General features: G+C 31.7%; 3 protein-coding genes and 7 long non-coding RNA genes across 12 annotated transcripts; 6 read left to right on the top strand and 4 right to left on the bottom strand.

Moving 5' to 3' along the window:
- Window positions 1-144: 144 nt before the first annotated feature.
- Window positions 145-6,527, bottom strand: LOC128395410 (uncharacterized). The gene is made up of 5 exons (XM_053355836.1): window positions 4,525-6,527; window positions 3,930-4,078; window positions 1,898-2,397; window positions 1,424-1,727; window positions 145-1,300 (listed from the first exon to the last, which is right to left on the bottom strand). Exons 1-5 carry the CDS (start codon window positions 5,849-5,851, stop codon window positions 641-643), a joined length of 2,940 nt encoding a protein of 979 aa, XP_053211811.1. The 5' UTR covers window positions 5,852-6,527; the 3' UTR covers window positions 145-640.
- Window positions 6,528-8,645: 2,118 nt separating this feature from the next.
- Window positions 8,646-10,410, bottom strand: LOC128395428 (uncharacterized). The gene is made up of 3 exons (XR_008326634.1): window positions 10,254-10,410; window positions 8,926-10,175; window positions 8,646-8,843 (listed from the first exon to the last, which is right to left on the bottom strand). It is a non-coding gene; the product is annotated as an uncharacterized LOC128395428 (long non-coding RNA).
- Window positions 10,411-10,563: 153 nt separating this feature from the next.
- Window positions 10,564-11,320, top strand: LOC128395429 (uncharacterized). Its single transcript, XR_008326635.1, has 2 exons — window positions 10,564-11,063; window positions 11,138-11,320. It is a non-coding gene; the product is annotated as an uncharacterized LOC128395429 (long non-coding RNA).
- A 2,933-nt stretch (window positions 11,321-14,253) lies between these two features.
- LOC128395215 (uncharacterized) lies at window positions 14,254-14,988 on the bottom strand. Its single transcript, XR_008326547.1, has 2 exons — window positions 14,547-14,988; window positions 14,254-14,472 (listed from the first exon to the last, which is right to left on the bottom strand). It is a non-coding gene; the product is annotated as an uncharacterized LOC128395215 (long non-coding RNA).
- Window positions 14,989-15,092: 104 nt separating this feature from the next.
- LOC128395724 (uncharacterized) lies at window positions 15,093-15,639 on the top strand. The gene is made up of 2 exons (XR_008326707.1): window positions 15,093-15,354; window positions 15,433-15,639. It is a non-coding gene; the product is annotated as an uncharacterized LOC128395724 (long non-coding RNA).
- A 98-nt stretch (window positions 15,640-15,737) lies between these two features.
- On the top strand, window positions 15,738-16,592 carry LOC128395722 (uncharacterized). The gene is made up of 2 exons (XR_008326705.1): window positions 15,738-16,287; window positions 16,371-16,592. It is a non-coding gene; the product is annotated as an uncharacterized LOC128395722 (long non-coding RNA).
- A 1,036-nt stretch (window positions 16,593-17,628) lies between these two features.
- Window positions 17,629-18,413, top strand: LOC128395723 (uncharacterized). Its single transcript, XR_008326706.1, has 2 exons — window positions 17,629-18,123; window positions 18,214-18,413. It is a non-coding gene; the product is annotated as an uncharacterized LOC128395723 (long non-coding RNA).
- A 190-nt stretch (window positions 18,414-18,603) lies between these two features.
- LOC128395721 (uncharacterized) lies at window positions 18,604-19,664 on the top strand. Its single transcript, XR_008326704.1, has 2 exons — window positions 18,604-19,356; window positions 19,439-19,664. It is a non-coding gene; the product is annotated as an uncharacterized LOC128395721 (long non-coding RNA).
- Window positions 19,438-22,546, bottom strand: LOC128395718 (adipocyte plasma membrane-associated protein-like). The gene is made up of 5 exons (XM_053356193.1): window positions 22,406-22,546; window positions 22,133-22,226; window positions 21,612-21,790; window positions 21,384-21,499; window positions 19,438-20,975 (listed from the first exon to the last, which is right to left on the bottom strand). The coding sequence occupies exons 3-5, from the start codon at window positions 21,758-21,760 to the stop codon at window positions 19,933-19,935; spliced, it is 1,308 nt and encodes a 435-aa protein (XP_053212168.1). The 5' UTR covers window positions 21,761-21,790; window positions 22,133-22,226; window positions 22,406-22,546; the 3' UTR covers window positions 19,438-19,932.
- LOC128395716 (adipocyte plasma membrane-associated protein-like) lies at window positions 22,510-24,722 on the top strand. Of its 3 annotated transcripts, none has more exons than XM_053356191.1 (5): window positions 22,626-22,644; window positions 22,942-23,003; window positions 23,094-23,263; window positions 23,346-23,461; window positions 23,523-24,722. In XM_053356191.1, the coding sequence occupies exons 3-5, from the start codon at window positions 23,100-23,102 to the stop codon at window positions 24,560-24,562; spliced, it is 1,320 nt and encodes a 439-aa protein (XP_053212166.1). In that variant the 5' UTR covers window positions 22,626-22,644; window positions 22,942-23,003; window positions 23,094-23,099; the 3' UTR covers window positions 24,563-24,722. The 3 variants fall into 3 exon arrangements, with proteins under 3 accessions (XP_053212167.1, XP_053212166.1, XP_053212165.1); XM_053356190.1 differs by lacking the exon at window positions 22,626-22,644 and adding an exon at window positions 22,683-22,822; XM_053356192.1 differs by lacking the exon at window positions 22,942-23,003 and having other exon boundaries at window positions 22,510-22,644.

The following is a 24,722-nucleotide window of genomic DNA, read 5'->3' as shown; positions in this document are numbered from 1 at the left end:
GTTTATCAAGTATTCACTTCAACTGTCTCTTCGTAGCTTTAATTAATCAGGAAGTTTATCCTAATTAAGGCAATATAACATGAAGATATTGAGTTTAATCAGTAACCATGAATGTAATTAAATTAATTTGTAAATTGTTACGAGTGAAAATTTGATTTATTTTCGATCAAAATTTAAATTTTAAACATTTGTTTTTATTTAATCGACAAATTTGTTGACATTATTGGCACTTTTTCATTTTGTTTAGTTAAATTGTGATCATAACTGATGATTTTTCTGTTTGTATATATAAGTAATTAAGTGTGTATGTGTTTATGTTGAACAAATTGATTGGCTTTTCAATCAACAATTTAACCACTTGACAAACTCAACAATCAACTTATCACAATCATCAGCTTATTGAAATTTAGGTTAATTAATTAATTTCTCTTTGCATAATCAAAATTGATTGTTGAAAACTCGGTTTAATAGCAACATCAGCAGAAGCAGCAAAAAAAGTACCAATTTGGAGGACATGAATTGAAAATCACCGGTGGGAAATTGGATGAAGAGGATATGATTAAGTGAAGAGGTGGAAACTGTTGTTGTTTTTTTCATTGATTCTGAATTGATTGTAAAGTGGATTTTATCAATTAGTTGATTATCTTATAACTGATGATCGATTTGAAAATTTTTGCCGGTAAAGTTCATTATATTCCATTGATGGTTCAACATAATCTACAACCACCGGTGGTGGATCTTCCTCTTCCGGTGGTTGTTTTGCAATTTTGGCCATTTTACATTCGATTAGAAAAGTTGCCAAAAGCGGAAGTCGCCATTTACCCTTTTGCTTAGGTTTGGGCATTCCGAATATCATCAATTTGAACATTCCAAGTCGAGGGGGTGAGATGATGAACGTTATCTTATTCCCATTATCTTCTCGAATTAGTAAATTTTTGGCATCCATTTCCATACCTTCAGCATCTAACACTTGATAGGTTATTAACATGGCCTCAGAAGATTCAAGGATTAAACGTCGTTTACCTCCCCATGTAGTGACCACTGGTCCACTTTGATTGAGAAGTCTCATCCTGTAATTGTAAAAAGATTGAGTTGGTCCCCAGGGGAGTTCATTAAGTGGATAAGGTTGAAGATATTTCCGAGACCGGGAACATTCAAGGAGAAAGGTAACACAACTGTGTAGATTTGATTGAGCTCCTTGCTGACCACTGGTCAAAGAGGAAGTTGTAGCTGGAGGAGGTAGATTAGTTGTCGCATCAATATTCCATTCGGCCATATCTTTTTCCGGTCGAGCATAAATCTTTCCATGAAATTGAATGAAAAGAGAGAGAGAGAGAGAGAGAAAAAAAAAATCAAAATCAAAATCAAATGGACCAAACTCATTATTATTAACCTGCTTTCGTCTTCCTGATTGATACCTTACCTTTAAAAAGTATCGGCCCTCAATCGGCGGTGTCACCTGAAATGAGCCCACCATCCGGTCCTCTTTAAGTTGACAGAAAAGGTAATGGTTAAGAGAAGCATTTTCAACCTCATCCGCCGGGTACAACTTATACTTATATCGCATCGCCTCGTGTCCACCAATTTTAATCTCAGTTTGAACTCGAAAACTAATTGGATTGGCAAGTTTAGATCGTATCTTGAGATTATATTCAAAAAAATATGGCGTTACTTTGGGTAGAGTGTTAAACTCATTCAGGGTCAGTGGTTTGTCCAGTAATTGCCACCTAAATATATTTACAAAAATACAATGAACAAAATCAATAAACAAGAATAAACAAAAAAAAATATCAATAATCGTAACAGTTTTTTTTTCATAATAAGGTCAAGGATTGATAAAGGATGATAAGATCAATGAAATGTATGAATGAATAATGATGATGATGATAATGATTACCTTGAGTAGTTATCTTCCAGCTCGTTGTAAGGATAATGAGTCCAAATCATTGTTTCTGGATCGGTAAGGAAAAAGTGCTCATTCAATTTACGTTGAAATTTACCGGAATGGTCAGTGTATCCGGTTCCCCAGGTCAGATCAATAAATCTCCAGGAGCCAAGGATAAAAACAGCATTCCAATTATGAGTAATATCCTCACCGGGAACGAATTGGTGACCAGGCCGATAATCGTATCCTTTGGCGAACCCTTGAATCTTTTTAACCCGAATTCCAGCCAGTAGGCACATGTCACCGAACAATTGACAATAATCTTTGCAAACACCTTCCCTTGATTTAAGAATCTCCTCTGAAGAGCTTGACACTCCCATGAAGTTCCAATTGTATCGAATATTATGAGCGATCCACCGGAAAATACCTCGAACCTTGAACATATCGTTCGGTAAACCGGAGATGAGATAATTGACTAATGAGATAAGTGATGAACTTTCAGAATCAGGAACCTGGAAATAGTCAACAATTAGTGGAAAGAAAATCAAAATGAAAGTATAATTGTTGGCGAAAACAAAACTGTTTAAAATATTAATTATCTCTCGTTCAATGATCAAGAAAATTCAGATAATTATTCAAACATGATCAATGAACTTTCATCGATCCATAGAATTGATCAACAGATACAAAAGCCAATATGTTTCCGGTCAGTTGAACTGAAGTTAACCATTAATTTGTCAGATCTTTGAAAGTCTTCATTCAATCTTTTGATTGTTGTTGATTATTAAATCATTTCTTAGTTTAACCTGAATTCAGAAACTAATAACAATCATCATGAAAAAAAACATGGTGATAATATTAATTCAGTTTGTTGATTTGTTTTTCTCACTATTGTATTAGTATTCATGTGACTCCATGTTACCTTTTATCATTCAGAATCCCATGAATATTGAATACTCAAGGATGAATCAATATGAATCAACTTTTAATCGATATCTGAATTATCATCATCACGATTATCATGAAAAAATGCAATATAATTATACACTCACAATAGAAATGCTATCGATTGTAATGATGTTCAAGAAAAAAAAAACTCGACGATTTTTATATTAGAACTTTTTTCTTAAATATTATAACTTATATTCTAATAACGATGATGTATTAACATGATAACTTTAATCTCTTGGATTAATTTAAATCGATAATGATTAAGTCTTTCTCTTTGGTAAAGTTAATTAGTTGCAATTAGCTGATTGTGTTTGTTGATTTTCATGACGATCCTATGATTAAGTTGATTGTTTATCAATCCTAAGTGATGGACTTTGGGAGTTGATTAAATTGTTTTGAAAGTTTGATTAGATTAAATCACGAAATGAGGATTTTTTTTTAGATTATCAGATTAAATTGCTCCACAATCTAATCTTGAAATTGTTTACAATCAACTAATCATCATCATGATGTAACATTGCAATTTAAAAAATTCTAATTGTTAACTATCATGCAATCCTCATCTAATAATATCAAGATTGATATTAAACAATTTAATTGAACCAAAAAGTTTTTCATAACAAATAAAAGTATATTAATATTTGTAATGATTAAAGTTAATCATTAATATTACTAAACAATTCAGGATATTACAGCTTATGAATAATTAATTGTCATCATTGAATAACAATAATGATAATAATTTAGTTTCAATCAACAGACACACACAATTTAAAATCAAAGTTTTGTCTCGTCAACTTTGATTGTTATTGAAAAAGTGATTAACACTTTTGATTACTTTTTTCCATTGCCAAACAATTGATTCAATTAATTGATGAGTTTTCATATTCACAAACCAATGTCACCGTTAATTGTGATCACTGATGATAAATTGTTTGGTAAATAATAATAGGTCACATGAGATTTACCTGTAGACTTACAGGTAAATATAATATCTTTGGTTTTGTTATTTGCTTTTCCGATTCTCTATCAAGATTGATTGATTACTCGAGCATTTTATCATGATAATCAATTAATTAATTGTTCAACTGACCTCTAAAGCTTTGGCATCAATTGATTCAAAGATGGTCAATGTTGGGATCATTTCCTTTTTCCTTGAGGGCGGAGGTCGAGCGGCAAATTCTGGGGCCTCATCGGTTATCGGGTCATTAACGGTTTGAACGGAAGCATCTTTGTATTCACCTAGAAGTTTGTTAGGACAATTAGTTAATTATCTTGATTAGTAAATAGGAAATAATTAACCAATTGGAAATCTTTTGATTGATTGTTTGTTATTCTCAGTTTAACTTGAATTAGACTATCAATCAATCAAAAAAAAAAAGGTTAAACAATTTACTTGATTGTTAATCATTGATCAGACCATCTTGATATTCAATTGAATGATTTATGTTAGTTAGTTAATTGTTAATCAGTTATCATTAGAGTTTCTAGTTAATTTTACCTTTTTTTTTGCTTATTTGATTTATTTGATTAAGTTAATTGTTGCTCTGTCTACAAGTTGACTTTTCCTTGTTATTGAGGTCAATTAACTAATCAAGTTTACTATTAACAATAGTTAATTATTATCTTATCATTTTGGATCAATGTTAATCAATTACAGTTTATTAGATATTGAATTGATTAGTTACCTTTTTTAATTGTATTGGTAAAATTAAGTGAACCTTCAATATCATCAAGTAACTGATTAAGACACTCTTGAAGTTTAGTATCATTGTTTTGATGTTTGTTGTTGATTAAATTGCTGGTAATCATATGGGATTTGTTAATTGTATCACTACTTGATTCACCAATTGATCCTAATTGTTTCTCGATGTGGGAAAATGGCGATGACAAATTAAATGATTGTAATACATTTGTATCATTATCACCGGCATTTGCAGCCATAACCTCACTAACCGGATCAGTTTGTGATTCAAAATCAGCAACTTTAACAGCAATTAATTGATTGTTATCACTTGGATTAACCTGATTGTTATAAATTTGTGACCAAGTTACTGTTGGACTTGTCGCTGATGGACGATGATTATCAATTTGAGGGTTAATTGTTGATAAACGGTGGAAAAGTCGATTATCACCATCATTGGAATTAATATCTTCATCTTTTAATGGATTAACAAAAGTTGTTGATTGTGTTTGATCACCTTCAGGACGAACTGGACATTGTCCAGCAACAATGTTTGTTTGGGTTGAACAAGATGTCCGAACCTGAGCAACTTGAATGGCCACATCTACTAATCTTGATTCTGGAGTAACTAATTGCTTGGAGATTTCAAAATCTTGGAAAAAATCAACACAATTTGATTTATTTGCAGGTATTACCATAAGTGACCCTTCAGTGTTAATTGTTACCTGACCATTGGTGACAATTGTTGAAGATGATGGTGAAAATCCGTTACTCATTGATGACCCTTGACCTGAATCAACTGAGGGCCTAAAATTATTTGGAAAATCATATTCACAATTGATTAACATTTCCAATTCCTCTTCGGGTGTTGGCAAAGGGTCAGTTTGGGTCATCACTGAAATCGCCGTGAATTCAGTTTGACAAGCAATCGAATCAAATTTAATCAATGAACTACTATTAACAGTGGGAGCATCTGATGTTGATGGGAGAGATGATGATTCTGAATTAATTTCATCAATACGACTTAATTGTCGTGGTAACAATTTAACTTTCGGATGTGGTGTAGGTGGAGGTGGAAATGATGTTGAATGATTTGTAACATTGTGGTGATTATATTGTTGATCAATTGATGAATCAAAATGTACCGTTGATGATGATTTAAGTTGATTGTTATTAATATCTGATGATGGTGACGATTCACTTCCTTTATGATTAACTAATGATGATTTAAATTTCCTTCGAGATTTTTGTAAATTATTTCGTTGATTCTTATCCTTTGATGTTACACTTGAATCTTCAACACTTTGACTCTTTGAAACACCACAACCCATCACTAAATTGTCGCTGATTGTAGGAAAAAAATTTGACAGAACAATTAAAAATTCTGTTCAATACAATTAACAATAAATTAACTACCATTAACCAATTTAGGTAAAGAACAATTTAAAACCAAAACAAAAAAAAAATATCAACTAAAATGTTGATACAGATTCAAAAGCTTAAGTTAATACTTTGAGTGTTTTAATTGTTTGTCCACAATTTGCAAAAAATTTATGACGATTAAAGTAATTATAAGACAATTAATCAATAGAATTGAATCTTAAATTGATTGTCATGGTCTTTTAATTGTAGAAATTGAAACGAAAAAAAAAACTTACAATTAGACAAAGAAAATCTTTTACTCTTTTCTTTCTCATATCAGAATTGCCATTAACTTATCCAAGGTTTTACCTGGGAGGTGAAAGTGAGTGGGTTGGAGGGAGGAAGATGAATGGTGGGTGCTGATGATGATAATGATGACAAGGGGAAGGAAATCTTCCTCGAAATGTTCAGGTAAATGTAATACCTTTTTTTTTACCGTTAACTCGTTGCCTTGGATCTTTAACCAATAACAACAACTAAAAATCGAGAGACGATTTTCATCATCATCTCTCCTCTTTTTCCCACCCTTCTTTTTCCCCTATCTTCTTGTCTTCTCTTTCTAACTTTGTCTTCATCTTCTCATTCTCTTTTCCTGTTATTCTTGCTCAGAATTTCATATATATATATACAGGGTGGATATCGAAAAGTGATAATATTTTCCTTGGTCCATTCGACCTCAAAATCCTCTTGCGGTTTACCAATCATGTTATCAATATACACTCATTAAGCTTGTTAATCATTATCATTTAATTATGATTAAGATAATTACTCAAACTAATTTTACTCATGAGAGACTCAGATGAAACTGTAAATTGACCAGGAAAACTAATTAAATCAAGGTTAATCGTTTTATCATTTTTAATCATTAACCGAAATTTTTTTTCCCAATTTTGATTTCAACAATCAATTGAATCTCATTGTATCATCAATGATAATAAACTGACCATTAATGATGAACTTGGGACTTGATTGTGATTCCTGTTCTTGTTTCAATTGTGTCTATCAACTTAATTGTTTGCTATTATCATAAAAAATGTCACTATTGAATATGATAATTGGTTAATTGTCATTCATAACAAATAGTGTTGACCAGTAGGCTTGGTCAGTGAAGAGGATAAAAAAATGGGTTTCCGGTTAACTGGTAAAAAAAAGGGTTTAATGGTGATCATTATAAACCTGACCTTGACTTAATTGTTGATCACAAGTTTAGGTTTAATTTCATGATTAAAACCATTAGAAACAACAACAATAACAAATAACAATCAAGAAACGAAACCATTGATGTGAAACAAACCAAAGGATTAAACTTGATCCTTTTGCTTTTGATTGTGATCATAATTTAATGTCATTGATTATCTTTGATAATTATGATACTATGGTTCCAATTAAATCATGTTAATTAAGTTAATTAGAGTAAATTGTTTGTCCAGTCTGTTAAATGGAGAGGATGTTTAATCAATATTTTGTTGTTAGAGAAACAAAAAAAGTCAACAATTCAATCAGATTAATATTGAAACAATTGAAATCAAATTGTTTTCGGTAAAATTATTGATTAGATTAAATTATAAATGATACAATCAATCATTTGTTGATCAAACAACAATTAACCCTGAATTTTAATCACCAATCTCTTGAGGGAATTGGTTGACACTTTAATTGTAACTCTGAATTAAAATGATTGCTGATGATTGATTGATTGATTGTCCAAGTAGTTAATTGTTGGTCGATATTATCTAAATTGTGATTTCCTTTTTTTTTTAAACAAATTGTTTGCTAATTGTCCTTGACATTATTTCCTATGTTATTCTGGTGAAAACCTTTTACCTGATTATCAAATTGTAAGTGATAAAATATAATTAGGTTAGAAAATGAATTAGCATTTATTTTCCTCTTATTCTCATCAAGTTAATTGTCACAATTAATCCACATCATTAGGAGAAAATTGTATTGATAATAAGAATTAACAAGTTGGCTGAACTTTTCTTCTTAATTGTTGTATTACTCTTTGATCGACACAGATCATTACAATTAAGTATTTCCATTTTTCTTATTCCTCTTCTTATAACATTCAGTTAATCGATTGATTAATTTGAAAGACACTAATCGATTCAGAATATTATTACAATAACAATAAACTGCTAATTGTGAACGATGTGAATTGTTTATCTCAACAATTTAACCAGAAAAAGAGTCAATAATTTCATATGAATGGTGAAAGTCAAGACACTTGAAGAAATACAAAAACGATAAAACTGTTGACCTTTGAAAAGTTATTCAGAAAATAGACTTGGAATTTGAAATTACAATCACTTTGATTCCGATGAGAATGATGGTGAATAATCTAAGGTCAGTTGAAGAAAGTTCTTGTGATGGTTTTTCACTTAGAATTGGATGAGATCGTTGATAATATGATCTAAAGTTGCGTCAATCACTCGCGTATTTGTAAACGTTTTCATTGAAAACAATTTAGAATATTAATAAATTGGTAAGCGAATTATTTGTTTCAAAGGCTTTGATTTTATATGTATTCTTATTAATAACTGTTGCTATTAATTAATATTCTTCACGACAATTAGAATTTCAACTATTGGATAATTGCCTTTTGATAAGTTTTCGGGTTGAATTGGATCTGGTCGATCATCATCAGCCTTTCCACAATTATCAACAGGGAACTTGAAGATACCGAAAGAAATCAATGAAAAGTTTTTTCTTTTTTAAATGCTTTATTTATTAATCAACATTTATAACTGCAATTAACTATTAATAAATCATAATGACCATTCGAAGGTATCAACGTAATCAATATTTGATTAGTCGCTGTCGGTAATAAGACAAATTATCCGAGAATATCGTTGACCAACTGCATGATTGGTTGTGGTTCAGGTTCGGGCTCTGGGTTAGCTGATTAATAGAATGATAGAGAAAAAATTATCAATGAATCAATAATTAGTTAATTGTTTGTTGATTATTTAGATGAACTTACCAAAAGCCATTGCGATGGCTGAAGCAAAGAGAGCGACATAAACGACAATTGATTTGGAGTCCATTTTATTTATTGGGATTGAGTTGAGTGATTTAAACACACGAACAAAATTCAAATAATCAGTTAATTGTTTGTTGAACAGATGAAGAGTCAGAATGATTTTTCCTATTCAATTTCATCTCCTTTTATACTGAAAGAAAATGGGTGATATTATAGTGAGTCATGTTCATGTAAAAGACAAATGTTTCCGATAATAATTGATTAAAAAGCTGAAAAACTGAGTAATTAAAATTAAACTGTAGATTAATGATAAATGATTGATGAATGAGAGTCTATCTCCATTTATACTTAGAGATAAATACTAGATAATTGTTGCTACGAATATAAGATCGAGAGGAACTTGTATCATTAGAATATCTTTCAATCAAAAAGATTTGATTAATTAGTCATTCAGAATACTATTTCTCTTTTGTTACAACTAGTAACTAATTGCTCTTCTTGAGGTATCAACATATCACAATAACAAATCCAGTAAACTCGTGAAATCTTGATGAATGATATCGCCCTTGTTCCAAGTTTGTTGACAGACAATCAACTATTAATAGCATTTTCTTTGAGGACTGAAGCACTCGAAGATACTTAGAACATTTCTAACAAGTCTTTTGATAATTTTTTTATGTAAAATTAAATTCGATTATTAGAAAATATTATTCAAAGTTGAGTCAATCACTCGCGTATTTGTAAACGTTTTCATTGAAATACATTAATAATAAGGTATGAACGGTAAAGTTTGGAACATTTGTTCAGAGCTACCTCTGAAAAATATGACAATTTATTTTCGACATACATTCGAAAAATCGAATTTTCGATGCTTTGATTTGATGCAATATTCGTGAAAAGATACCCAATTGAAGCTCAAAAGTTTATTAATAATTTCAAGAAATTTAATTGGAAATTAAAGTAACCATAATAGTTTGAAAATTTTATTCCCAAACTTTACCATACATACCTTAATATAGAATATGAATAATTTGATAAGCGAATTATTTGTTTCAAATGCTTTGATTTTATTAGTATTCTTATTAATCCATAACTGTTGCTATTAACTTAATAATCTTCACGACAATTAAAATACAATCAGAATAAAATTTTCTTTTATTCTTATTTCTTCAATTGTTACGTTGATTAACCAAGGATATTCTGAAGAGCGCCTAAAATTGGTTGTGGCTCAGGTTCGGGCTCTGGGTTAGCTGGTTCATTGGAAAAGAGAAAAGTTATTATTAATATGGAAAGAATTAGTTAATTGTCGATTACTCAGATGAACTTACCAAAAGCCATTGCGATGGCTGAAGCAAAGAGAGCGACATAAACGACAATTGATTTGGAGTCCATTTTATTTGTTGGGATTGAGTTGAGTGATTTAAACACACTAACAAAATTCAGATAATCAGTTAATTGTTTAAAAGTTAGAATGATTTTCTCTATTAACTAACATCTCCTTTTATACAAAATGGAAAAATATTTCAAATCAATTGTCATTATAACTTTAGCAATTAAAAATCAGGTGATTAAAAGACATTTAACTCAAACTCAAACCAAGACTCTCATTCATCAATCATTCATCATTAATCTATAATTTAATTTTAATTACTCAGTTTTTCAGCTTTTTAATCAATTATCATCAGAAACATTTGTCTTTTACATGAACACAACTAACTTTAATATCAACCATGTGGATACATTGAAATTATTAATGTTAATATTGATCAGTAATTAGGATTTTATCGGATAAGGTATTCTAAGCAATCAAATTCAATTCAACTCGATAACTTATCAAAGATTAATTGATAATTATATTAGTTGAAATGTGTTTGAATCACCTGATTTTTACCTGTTCCGATTATGTGAGAAAATGTCAAACTATTTAAAAATAATTATTTTCTCTAAGTATAAAAGGAGGTGAAATTGAATTGTGAAAATCATTCTGACTCTTCATTTGTTCAACAAACAATTAACTGATTATTTGAATTTTGCTCGTGTGTTTAAATCACTCATTTCAATCCCAACAAATAAAATGGACTCCAAATCAATCATCGTTTATGTCGCTCTCTTTGCTTCAGCCATCGCAATGGCTTTTGGTAAGTTCATCTAAATAATCAACAAACAATTAACTAATTATTGATAATTTTTTCTCTATCATTCTATTAATCAGCTAACCCAGAGCCCGAACCTGAACCACAACCAATCATGCAGTTGGTCAACGGTCTTCTCGGATAATTTGTCTCGTAATCAAATATTGATTGTGTTGATACCTTTGAATGGTCATTATGATTTATTAATAGTTAATTGCAGTTATAAATTTTGATGAATAAATAAAGCATTGAAAAAGAAAAAACTTTTGTTTGATTCCTTTCGGTATCTTTAAGTTTTCTGTCAATGGTTGCGAGGAGGCAAAAATGAAAGCACCAATAAAATATGTACATGAGACACTTGAAAACGCAATCTATAAGATCTCTGTTAAACGTGAATCTATGAAACTTCATTAGTTCATTCAGATTTTTGAATCTTCAAATTCAATTCTTCCAAATGAATTTCAACCTACTAATAGGTTTTGTTCCTAAATATACTGTTACTTTGCAGAAAAGAGGAATTATCATTGTTCAATTGTTACCAAATAAATCTGAGTGAATTATTATTCAATCACTAGTTAAGGACAATTATTGAATTCGCTATTTTGTCTTATTGAAATAAAGTGAGGGTCGTTGTTTATTCCATTAAAAAATAGACGTGAACTTTGAATAGTGAGGATTCACTTGGACTCAGGTCGAAAGAAAAAAGGAATTGATTAAAATACTGAGATTCCTTTTGAAGCGCCAGTTCCAGAAGGTATTCATGATATTTCCAGTGCGCTTCATGATCCAGATAATCATAACTTTAAGAGATTAAGACATCAACATCTCATACATAATCAACTCATTCAAAGCTTTGGAAGTGGATTAGCAGTGAAACTTTATGAGAAAGATCAACGTGAAAGTTTAAAGAGACAACATTCTGAACTTCCAACACCAAAGAAAGATTTTGAAATAGTCCTTTCCGAAGATGAGATAAACTTAATTAACAAAGATGACAAAGATGATAAAGAAACTGAATCAATGATTTAAGAAGATCAAGCAGATATTGATGCTCGTCGATCTAAAATTTCAAGAAAATCGGTGAGGGGCAAATTTATTTTGGAGATGGATATAGTCCTTAGCGGAATTCTACTAATCATCATCATCATAAATAAAATAAGGTGGATTTTTCAGTTAAGATTATGCTTAAGCTAAAACTTTTAGCCTAAAAGGAGTCTACGTAAGGTATAAAGTATCCAAAATTCAGCTTAAAATCCTACAGAACAGAAAATAAGTCCGAACGAACCCTTTGAACAATGTAATTCCCAATTATTATTAATTTTACATATAAAACACCTTTAACATATCAAATATTTTAATCTCATATTTAAATCATAAGCCCATCAACCCATTGTAAATAACTAAATCTAGTCAAGCCGAAACAAAATCAAAACCGAAACCAAAGCATCACCTATCCACGAGGTAAATGGTCCGAAAGAACGGAATGATAGATGGCGCCAATAGAGAGTTTTACCTATTGAAAACTGTACCATGAGCTGATCATAATAGTTCTGTCTTCTCATCGTGCACGTCAACTTCCGAACCCGAAACAAGCCGAACTGTTTGTTTGTCCGAACCCAAACTCTACAGTTGTTTGCACAACGAGTCCGAACTCATCCCAAACATGTCGAAATCTCCTGGCAAATCTCCTGGTCATAAAAATGCCAAATCAAGCCCTCGAACGAACCAAAGCTCCTCATTGTCTTGTCTTGAAACTATTCTAACTGAGATCAACATACTCTCAAACGAGAACTCGATTAAACTTAGAGGAATGATTAGTGATCTACTAACAATGAAGGCTGGCCAATCAAGTGGTTTCCAGGATGTGAATGCGTCCATTGGAAAATTTAAAGACGAGATCAAAGATGAGCTGACCGCTGTACGAGCTCAACTGAAAGAAATGTGTACCCCGAGGCCTCGGAAGCCAAAGTTCAAGTTGATTTGGTGCAACCGATGTCTCGACTTTCTGCGAACTGAATCCGATCTCGAACGACATGACTGTAGCAGACGCCCAAGCCAAGAGAAAGAAACAGAAAAGCCTCTATCAATATACAAAGTGGATGAGGAAGTTTACAAGCGATGCACCCGTTTATGGATGGACTTCCATGAATATCGCCTGAAAGCACTGCGAGCGGAGTATGAACAGATCGAGCTATCGGCCAAGTTGAAGGCAATGCAAGAGAGCCATCAAGTGATGACCCTCAAGCAAGAGCTAGAGTCCCAACTAATCGATCTGGATACTCAAGGAAAAGAGAAGAAGAGGAAAAAGAAGGACAAAGGTCTGAAAAATAAGAAAAGAGCAAGTGATGAAGTAGCCGAAGCCGCAGCCGAGGCCGAAGTCTCAGTCGATGTCGAACCAACCGAAGCCTCTGAGCCATCGAAAAGGATAATGCCTTCGGCCCCCTCTCCCTCTAAAAAACGAATTGTAAAATAGAAATGTAACCTTGTGATACATTGTAAGAAAACAATGTCAATCTTAATGTTCCTTCCGCTAGCCTGCCAACAACATTTATTATTATTCATAAAAATCCCTTTTAATTCACTTTCACCCTGACCAAATTGTAATTTGCAGCCAATACAGTTCTTAACAATTATTTTGTATACGAATCCGAACCCTAGAAATATCCAATTCCAACACAAATCCGTACCCATACATATGTATTGCAACAGGCAACCGAATCAAATCAATATCTCCCTCCCTACGAAATCCGATCCCAACACAAATTCCTCACTCAATCAAATGCAAATTGTAACAATCCAAAAATTATGCGTCGTACCATCCGAACCCATCTTGTAAGAAACTTTGCCGGTAACGGGCAAAGTACCAAATGTTTCTGAAAATAAACCGTGAAGGTGTCCGAGCAACGGACACTGGAACTATTTGAAAAAAAAGTCCGAACAAAATCTAAGCACCAACTCATGAGAAATTCAGATTCTAAGTTTAGCATGAACGGAGGCGCAGTTCGGCTTTTTAAGAGCGCAATTCGAAAAGAAAGCGACGAGAGAAAGGAAAAGAAATTTATATTCGAATCCGCAATTAAGAAATCAGTTAAAAAATGACTCACAGTATCTCAAATCAACGGGTCTCTTGAAAAAACTTTCATAAGAAGGTTTGTTCTCGCTTGCTTAAAGTTTAACAGGAAAGGAAAATTAAACATTTGAGTTGATAATAAATCTTTATTTAAATTTATCAATCAGAGTAACATATCGGTTAATAGAAATTAACTCGTCTCATTTTAATCAGTAAAAACTTCATTGATTAATTGGTTTATTTTCAATAATGAGACAATTTCTCTACATGATTATAATTACTTTCCGAGAAGACCGTTGACCAACTGCATGATTGGTTGTGGTTCAGGTTCGGGCTCTGGGTTAGCTGATTAATAGAATGATAGAGAAAAAATTATCAATAATTAGTTAATTGTTTGTTGATTATTTAGATGAACTTACCAAAAGCCATTGCGATGGCTGAAGCAAAGAGAGCGACATAAACGATGATTGATTTGGAGTCCATTTTATTTGTTGGGATTGAAATGAGTGATTTAAACACACGAGCAAAATTCAAATAATCAGTTAATTGTTTGTTGAACAAATGAAGAGTCAGAATGATTTTCACAATTCAATTTCACCTCCTTTTATACTTAGAGAAAATAATTATTTTTAAATAGTTTGACATTTTCTCACATAATCGGAACAGGTAAAAATCAGGTGATTCAAACACATTTCAACTAATATAATTATCAATTAATCTTTGATAAGTTATCGAGTTGAATTGAATTTGATTGCTTAGAATACCTTATCCGATAAAATCCTAATTACTGATCAATATTAACATTAATAATTTCAATGTATCCACATGGTTGATATTAAAGTTAGTTGTGTTCATGTAAAAGACAAATGTTTCTGATGATAATTGATTAAAAGCTGAAAACTGAGTAATTAAAATTAAATTATAGATTAATGATGAATGATTGATGAATGAGAGTCTTGGTTTGAGTTTGAGTTAAATGTCTTTTAATCACCTGATTTTTAATTGCTAAAGTTATAATGACAATTGATTTGAAATATTTTTCCATTTTGTATAAAAGGAGATGTTAGTTAATAGAGAAAATCATTCTAACTTTTAAACAATTAACTGATTATCTGAATTTTGTTAGTGTGTTTAAATCACTCAACTCAATCCCAACAAATAAAATGGACTCCAAATCAATTGTCGTTTATGTCGCTCTCTTTGCTTCAGCCATCGCAATGGCTTTTGGTAAGTTCATCTGAGTAATCGACAATTAACTAATTCTTTCCATATTAATAATAACTTTTCTCTTTTCCAATGAACCAGCTAACCCAGAGCCCGAACCTGAGCCACAACCAATTTTAGGCGCTCTTCAGAATATCCTTGGTTAATCAACGTAACAATTGAAGAAATAAGAATAAAAGAAAATTTTATTCTGATTGTATTTTAATTGTCGTGAAGATTATTAAGTTAATAGCAACAGTTATGGATTAATAAGAATACTAATAAAATCAAAGCATTTGAAACAAATAATTCGCTTATCAAATTATTCATATTCTATATTCTATATTATTATTAATGTATTTCAATGAAAACGTTTCCAAATACGCGAGTGATTGACTCAACTTTGAATAATATTTTCTAATAATAGAGTTTAATTTTACATAAAAAATTATCAAAAGACTTGTTACAAATGTTCTAAGTATCTTCGAGTGCTTCAGTCCTCAAAGAAAATGCTATTAATAGTTGATTGTCTGTCAACAAACTTGGAACGAGGGCGATATCATTCATCTAGATTTTACGAGTTTATGTTGATACCTCAAGAAGAGCAGTTAGTTACTAGTTGTAACAAAAGAGAAATATTATTCTGAATGAATGACTAATTAATCAAATCTTTTTGATTGAAAGATGTTCTAATGATACAAGTTCCTCTCAATCTTATACTCGTAGCAACAATTATCTACATTATGTAGTATCTATCTCTAAGTATAAAAGTAGATGAAATTGAATTGTGAAAATCATTCTGACTCTTCATTTGTTCAACAAACAATTAACTGATTATTTTGCCCTTGTTCGTGTGTCTAAATCACTCAACTCAATCCCAACAAATAAAATGGACTCCAAATCAATCATCGTTTATGTCGCTCTCTTTGCTTCAGCCATCGCAATGGCTTTTGGTAAGTTCATCTAAATAATCAACAAACAATTAACTAATTATTGATTCATTGATAATTTTTTTCTCTCTCTTTCTATTAATCAGCTAGCCCAGAGCCCGAACCTGAACCACAACCAATCATGCAACTACTCACCAGTATTCTCGGAGGCGGAGGCCAGACTCAGCAATAATAAAGAATGGTGGACTGACCAAATTTAATCAATCGATTATAAAGTCTGTTTGATTGTAATTTTTTAACTGAATTTTAATTAAACAGCATATGAATCTAATTTGATTAATTCGTTTAAATAAAGAATCTGAATCAAAATAATTTCTTGCAAAGTTTAAATTATATTTCATTTTCTCACTATTAATCAGCAATAAGCAGTCAATTGTATGAATACGAAAGATTGAAACATTAATGATAACTTAGGTATTCGTCTTTAAAAATATTAATAAAACGTTCAGAATACTCAATATTTCTCATCATAATTTTATATTCATATAAGTTTATAGAAATCGAGTTCAATTCGTTGTGTATTGTGAATTTATGAATGAAATTCGTTTTCTCCAATGAAAAGCAAAAACTTTCTTTTGGATGTTCAAATTCATTAAACTGACTATCGGTTGACCGGTAATGAGTGACCATCTCAAGAATGTTAGGTCCTAGAATAAAGTTTCAAACGCGCCATCGATAAAATATAAATGAATAACTTTTTCAAAATTTTCGGAGCTCAAATGTGACTGTGGTATGTATTTAAAGGTCAAAATCGCGATTTTCCCAATGAGATTTTGATTTCTCGAGAACCGTACGTCCTAGAAAAACAACCGAACATTTATGGAATGAACGTAAAATTTACTTTCTTAAAATGTAAAGCAATGTGGGACTAAAACTTAAGATTCGTGAGATACTCACTCATTTTCGGTCACCCGATATTACCTAGAGAAAAGGTCTTGAAAATATGATATCAAAGGGTTAATCTTTTACTGAAGTGTTATCAATTAAATTAGAGGATATCAGCTCATTATCAGAAAAGAAAGAAACTGGAAATTATTTTTCCGTTCAACGAACGAAGTCAATTACGATATCGAAACGTAACGAAAATGGTTGTTCATGTTATTCGTTTGTTTGAAATGCAATCAGTTGGTGTTTTTGTGTTTATTTTAATAACGTTTCCCTGCACTCATGTGGAAGGATATTGTATTTCATATGAGAATGATCCCTCGAAAATTAAAGAACAAGATATGGCCAAAAAAACTTATTAATAATTGTATAGGGAAAATGATTGGACAATTAGAGGAATTCAGTTGATCTCTATTCTGTTGATTGGTGTTTTTCAGCCCAATAAGATTATCTATGAGATTCAAGTAACACACAAATAATGATTACGCTGATTAAGACTATTGTTTATTTCAGGACAAATGAGAAAACTTTACATTTGAAGGATTTTCATTGTTTTTTTAATGATTAATTGATTGGTAGAAAAGCAATTAGTTAATTGTCACGAGAAATGACTAAAGCTTAAATCTAAATGTCATAGTAGTTACCGTTTTAAATGCGTTTTTGTTAATTAGCTAATTAATTATCTCATATCCGGCTGTTCTGATTTTTAATTGTTAAAAATATGTGAAGAAAATGTCAAACTATTTAAAAGTTATTATTTTCTCTAAGTATAAAAGGAGATGAAATTGAATTGTGAAAATCATTCTGACTCTTCATTTGTTCAACAAACATTTAACTGATTATTTGAATTTTGTTCGTGTGTCTAAATCACTCAACTCAATCCCAATAAATAAAATGGACTCCAAATCATTTGTCGTTTATGTCGCTCTCTTTGCTTCAGCCATCGCAATGGCTTTTGGTAAGTTCATCTAAATGATCGACAATTAACTAATTATTTCCATAATAATCATAACTTTTTATATTTGATTTTCACTTTTCTATCAATCAGCTGATCCTGCCCCAGAACCTGAGCCACAACCAATCATGAGCTTGGTCAACGGTCTTCTCGGATAAATTGTCTTTTAATCGACAGCGACTAATCAAATGTTGATTACATTGATACCTTGGAATGGTCATTATGATTTACTAATAGTTAATTGCAGTTATATAAATTTTGATGAATAAATTAAGCATTTAAAAACTAAAAAACTTTTAATTGATTTCTTTCGGTATTTTTAAGTTCACTTGTTCTCAATGAATTTCAATCTATTAATATTAATAGATTTTATTCGTAAACATGTTTTCTTATGATATACTGTTACTTTTCAGAATAGAGCAATTAGTTAATTGTCACACAAGAGAGAGAGAGAGACATAAATATGAGTGAATGATTATTCGATCACTGGTTAAGATTAATCATTGAGTTCGCTATCCCGCCTTGACTGTAACAAGTGAGAGACATTTGGAAGAGGCTCGTCGCTTAGCGTCATTACAGAAGAGACGAGAACTTTGAATGGTGGGGATTTACTTGGGCTCAGGTGGCCGTCGAAAAAATTATCTATTAGCTGATTATTCAGTAACTTCTTCTCCAGCAATCGCTGACGCTAGAACCCCAAAAGTTGCATCAATGAGCAGAGAAACGATTCTAATGGAAGCTCAAAATCTTATGGCTCTTTCCAATGACGAAACACCATTGAAAGGAGGTCTTAACACTCCGTTACATGAGATTGAGACTCCTCTTGGTGGACCGAAAACATCAGTTTCGGCTACACCGAACACAAACATTGGAGAAGTGTAATCAATTATTAATTGTCAGACTGGAGAAAGATTAATCTAAATCAATGGCTGATTAATTACTCATTTTTGATTGAAATATGTTCTGATTATACAAGTTCCTAATCCTATACTCGTGGCAACAATTTACTTTTGCTCATCCACTAATTTCTAGCGTTTTTCTCTTAGTATAAAAGGAGATGTAATTTAATTGTGAAAATCATTCTGACTCTTCATTTGTTCAACAAACAATTAACTGATTATTTTGCCCTTGTTCGTGTGTCTAAATCACTCAACTCAATCCCAACAAATAAAATGGACTCCAAATCAATCATCGTTTATGTCGCTCTCTTTGCTTCAGCCATCGCAATGGCTTTTGGTAAGTTCATCTAAATAATCAACAAACAATTAGCTAATTATTGATTCATTGATAATTTTTTTCCTCTCTTTCAATCAATCAGCTAACCCAGAGCCCGAACCTGAACCACAACCAATCGGTCAACTACTCAGCAGCCTTCTCGGAGGAAAGTGATAATTACAGTTATGAAAAATGTTCTATTAACGAAAATTAAACAACCGTTCATTGAAGTTTTCATTGATTAAAATGATCCAAGTTAATTTATATTGTTCGACATATTATCAATACTATGATTGATAAATTTAAATAAAGAATTAGAACCAAGCAAATTTTCAATTTCTCACTTTTCTTCTTATGAGTTGATGCAAGTGATTAGTAAGCTGAGAACATAATTAAGCACCAAGTTACAGTTAAATGTGATGAAGAAAAAAATAAGCAAAGTTTTTTGGGTTCACATTTAAAAATGCATCATTTTCAACACCAATAAATTGATGTAAATTACAAAATTCAAAGAGTCATTTTATATGATTAAGAAAATAGATTGTACTGTTGATTGTAACATGTATTCATCCAATGAGTTAATTGTTTACTCAATTTTTAAGTGCTGAGAGTGAGAACTCCAAGATAATCATTTGCATAGGACCCAAGGCGAATGATATGTTGACCATTTTCCATAATTTCATCATTGACCTCAGAGATTGAATGAATGTAACCATCATTGGAATACAAACTTCTGATTACATTTCCTTTGGCATCAATTTCGATCACCAAAGATCGGTGATACGTTTCCCAAAAAGGTTGAAGTGTTTTAATGCTTAGACCATTTTCGACTAGTTTCTCAAAGCCAAATAATTCTCCAAAATTTTCGATTGTACTTCCAATCAATTGATAACATGTGATTACTATTTTTCGCATAATTGGTTTATCCGAGTAAAAATCGTACGCTAACGATGATAATTTGGTTCTTGGAGCACTGATTGCAACCCAATAAGTCTCGGCATCTCGACGAGCTGATCGACGGATGTTATCGGGTTCACCGGGTAAATCTAGTAGCACTTCAGTAGTGCCTTTTTTAGGCCCATCAATGTAATGTTTCAACAATCGACGAGCAGTAAATTCACCGATCAATAGAGCATCTTTTGTATCGGTTAGCTCGATACCATTTGGAAAAGCAAGCTTATCGAGAATAACTTCAACTCTACCAGTTGATTCAGAGAATTTCAAGATTCGCCCTGAATCGTCCATATCCATGATTAAGGGTACAGCTTCATTAATATTCCATAAAGTGCTAGCATCAGTCATGTAGATGATTCGATCTTCCGGTGATCTATCATCGACAACTAGATCGTCAAGAAAAACGCTTGAATTTCCATTCACTGGTACGTCAATATCGTAGAGGATTTTGGATTCTGGTTGCCCTGAGGATCCGTCGATGTTGATCACTTTTATCAGGCCATTCAGTGCGTCTACTGTATACAAATCGCCCGATGAAGTGATACGGACACCCAAAGGTCGACCACAAGATTTAATGTTAACTTTTCCAAGGCAAGAATCAGGTCCAAGTGAAATTACCGTGGACAATTTATTAGAACCATGGATTCGAACAATTCTTCCATCTTTAGTTCCCGTGTAAAAATCACCTGTTGAGGAAAAGATTCACTGTAATGAGATTAATCAATTTAATTACTTTTTAGTGATTATTGAGAATCAAAAGAGAAAAAGAGGAAGAGAAAGTAAAAAAATGTCATGTAAAAGGAGGAGAAAATTTCATGATGAATGAAGGATTATTCACTTTCTATTGTTTTCCCTTTTCAATGGCAGAAAAAGTTTCATCTTTTCTTCCTAATTCCATGGTAACTCAACAACAATTGGAATTAAATTAACTTGCCAAAGGCATTCCCTCTAGAATGATTATGTGTTTTGACATTGATACCGTTGGTTGTGTAACAATTAAACGTTCAACTCAAATCCGTCAATAGGATAAAAAAAAACTGGTTATCAAATAAACGTACAGAGAAGTAATTAAATGAGACACTTTAATTACAGACCTTTGTAACTTGCCAGGCTTTCAGGTCCAGGTAGATGGTCAGTGAAGACTTTATCGACATCGAACAGGTCATTGTTCTCGGCAAATGGACCATTAAACGAATCGAATAGTTTCAACCTGTAGTGATAAAAGATTAACATCAGAAGAGATCAAAGAAATAGAAGCGGAGAATCAAATTAGTAATCAAGATGGTCATGTAATTTGAATGACCAATGTCCATCTAACTTACTCTTTGCTTCGGTCACTTAATCTACTATCAATTGAGAAGTAAAATAAAATGCCAGAAATCGCCGTCAAGATTATCTGATTTATTGAAATGAATGAAGAGCTTGGTGATCGGAGTCCATTTTTATTTCCAATCCTTTGTTTCTTTGACATTTTTCCACCACCAATCAACACCGATCAATACTGGATAAATTAGAGAGATAAACAAATGAGAATAAAGTTAATCACAATTGCCTAATTGCTAATCAATTGGACAAAAACAATATAAACAATTTAAGTCAAATGATCCATTATGTAAAAAGGTGATGCTAACACATGTCTCTGTATAGAAGGAGATACAAAAATTGTATTTCCAAGGTGCTAATTGACATTAATTATTCTCATAAACAATTAGAAGTGAACAGAATAAATTACAAAGCTGCAAGATTAAGATTAAAATCAAATTAAGCTAATCATTGTATCTTCTTATTGAAACATTGATCCGACATTTTGATTGAGAGAAGAGAAAAGGAAAAATCAACTTACCAGATTGAAAATTGATTCACTTTTGGATTCCAATTAAGTTACGGTCTAATTAAAAACAATGGAAATCATGTATCCAGTCAATTACCCATGGGCACTAATCAGTAAATTAACCAAAAAGATGGAAAATTAATTAGAATCAATCAGTTAACTTGTAACCTTGACGGTGAATAATAAACAACAAGAAACAAAGAGAATAAAAAAATTCTCTTTTAATTTTTCTCTCTTTCAGTTTAAAGAGTCACTTAATTACTAATTTTATTCCAATCATCTTACCTGGTGGAATAAGTTAATTCTTAATTAACTAGAATCAGGAAGAGATGAAGAGAAAACTGGATAATAATTGTTTTGTTGAGCACTTGATTGTGAACAAGGAGACAGATTCTTTGTCTCTTTCTGATGTAATTAGAAAGACTTTTTTCCCCTCATAATCCATTGGAAAAGGAAATAAATTGTCGAGCAAAAATAAGGAAATTGTCAACTATAAACAACCATCATTAAAATTAGCGAAAAAGGTTAGTTAATCAGATTGTTGTTCTCCAGCAATTAACATCTACAGTTGATCATCCGGTAAAACAGAAGAAGAGACAAACAAACAAAGGAGATTATCAAAATGTGAAGATGATCCGGACAAATGATTAATGAAGATCAATCCAATTAGAGAAAAATTTTTTTTCTCTTTTTCTATTATCGGTTAGTTGTGACGGGAACTTTGGGTTGACAACAAGAGTTTCTATTCACTTGTTATTGGAATTATTTTTTAATTTCTTTTGGATTTTTATTCTCTTTTCTTTCAATTTCACTTTTTTAAGTTAATTGTTTTCAAAAATTTTCCAAATTTGTCTGGTAATCATTTGGTTTTCTTTCCGTTAATGTGAGTTTTTCTCATCTGCCTAATCATTGATGGTTCTCGTTTCTTTTGTTTTCTCTAGTTAGTTAATTGTTTTCTTCTTTTTTTCAATAGTTAACGATGGACCAAAGAAGAGGTCAGAGTGGACATCGAAATGGACAACGAAATAGGAATCGATCTAGACGCCGTTCGAGCTCATCAAATCAGACCTGGCCTTGGATTGCGATAGTTGCAGTTATTTTTTACTTCAGCATAGATGACAGACTAAAAGATAAGATTAAGGAGTTAGTAGAATTGTGAATTAGTGAATTTTGATTAACTGTGATTAAGTGAAATTGTGATTGATTGATTTTTGTTCAATTTCAGGCCTAATTTATTTGACTCGTTTGAAGGTCCATGGGCTGATAACAATGTCCTACTTACAACGGAAAAGGTTTTAACCGATCATCTTTATGGACCCGAAAGTTTAGCTAAATACAAAGGTAAAAGTATTTTGATTATTCGTATCTCATTTAGAATAGAATTTTTTTTTTCTATTTTCAGGTAACCTTTATACTGGAATATCTAATGGTCAGATTGTCCGAATTGAAGGAGTGGATAAAGTTTCCAAAGTAGTTCAATTTGGAGATGAATCTTGTGCTAATCAACATGGTAAAAAAGCCTGTGGACGACCTTTGGGAATTCGTGTCACCTCATCGGGAGATTTGTATACAATTGATGGTCTTAATGGACTGATAAAAGTGACCAATATTGATGGAACTTCAGGTCAACCCGAATTTAAACTCTTGTTTAATATAAGCTCACCTGTTGATGGTAATTCAAGCGCTTTTCTTGACGATTTGGTGATTGATGAAAGTGATGGTGATAAAATTATCTACATAACCGATGCCAGTTCCTTATGGGATTTGAATGACTGTGTAGCCGCTTACATGGATATGGATGATTCGGGACGCATTTTAAGGTACACTGAGTCTACTGGTTCGATTGATGTTGTTCTGAGTGGATTGGCCTTTCCAAATGGTATCGAATTAACTGATTCTAAAGATGCCCTGTTAATTGGTGAATTCACTCATAGAAGAATTTTAAAATACTACTTAACTGGACCATCTAAAGGTACCACTGAAGTGTTGATTAATTTACCAGGGGAACCAGATAATATCCGTCGATCTGCACGTTCGGATGTTGAAACTTATTGGATTGCAGTGTTTTCACCTCGAACCAAAAAAACTCCATCTTCTATTGATTATTATTCCGAACGACCATTTCACCGCAAGTTTATGATTACAGTTTATCGAATCATTGGAACTTTGTACAATATTATTGGAGTAATTTTAAATTCTGATGCTTTGGTGGCCGAAGGTGAATTGAAAAGTTCACTTTGGTCTTTCGTTGGTCCCAATAGTCGATCGATGGCTTTAGAAATTGATTCTAAAGGAAATGTCATCAATTGTTTACATTCTAACGATGGTTACTTTGGACCAATATCTGAAATTCATGACGAAATCGATGAAAATGGTCGACGAACTTTATATCTTGGCTCATTTACTAATAATTATCTCGGTGTCTTAACCCTTGAAAGTTAATAATAATTAACAAGAAAATATTCCAATCATCAAATTGATCAACTTTTTTACACTAAAAACAATCCTTTTTTTAAAAATAACAATCAAATCGCTAAATAATCCCATGTATTATGAACTGTTTAGCTATTCAACAATTAACAATACTTTCATTTATTTACAA

This window comes from Panonychus citri, unplaced genomic scaffold, assembly GCF_014898815.1.
Source record: "Panonychus citri isolate SS breed McGregor unplaced genomic scaffold, ASM1489881v1 Contig00141, whole genome shotgun sequence".
NCBI lineage: Eukaryota > Metazoa > Arthropoda > Arachnida > Trombidiformes > Tetranychidae > Panonychus > Panonychus citri.
The sequence above is the reverse complement of the archived record's forward strand: the minus strand, read 5'-3'. Positions and strand labels throughout refer to the sequence as shown.

Excerpts from the sequence above, each read along its gene's own strand:
- LOC128395410 (XM_053355836.1), bottom strand. The coding sequence starts at position 5,851 with ATGGGTTGTGGTGTTTCAAAGAGTCAAAGTGTTGAAGATTCAAGTGTA. Across the intron at positions 1,728-1,897 it reads CTGGAAGATAACTACTCAAG|GTGGCAATTACTGGACAAAC; the intron begins GTAATCATTATC and ends AAATATATTTAG. Across the intron at positions 1,301-1,423 it reads AGGGCCGATACTTTTTAAAG|ATTTATGCTCGACCGGAAAA; the intron begins GTAAGGTATCAA and ends TTTCATGGAAAG.
- LOC128395718 (XM_053356193.1), bottom strand. The coding sequence starts at position 21,760 with ATGTCAAAGAAACAAAGGATTGGAAATAAAAATGGACTCCGATCACCA. Across the intron at positions 21,500-21,611 it reads TTAAGTGACCGAAGCAAAGA|GTTGAAACTATTCGATTCGT; the intron begins GTAAGTTAGATG and ends TTATCACTACAG. Across the intron at positions 20,976-21,383 it reads AAGCCTGGCAAGTTACAAAG|GTGATTTTTACACGGGAACT; the intron begins GTCTGTAATTAA and ends TTTCCTCAACAG.
- LOC128395716 (XM_053356192.1), top strand. The coding sequence starts at position 23,100 with ATGGACCAAAGAAGAGGTCAGAGTGGACATCGAAATGGACAACGAAAT. Across the intron at positions 23,264-23,345 it reads CTAAAAGATAAGATTAAGGA|GCCTAATTTATTTGACTCGT; the intron begins GTTAGTAGAATT and ends GTTCAATTTCAG. Across the intron at positions 23,462-23,522 it reads AAGTTTAGCTAAATACAAAG|GTAACCTTTATACTGGAATA; the intron begins GTAAAAGTATTT and ends TTCTATTTTCAG.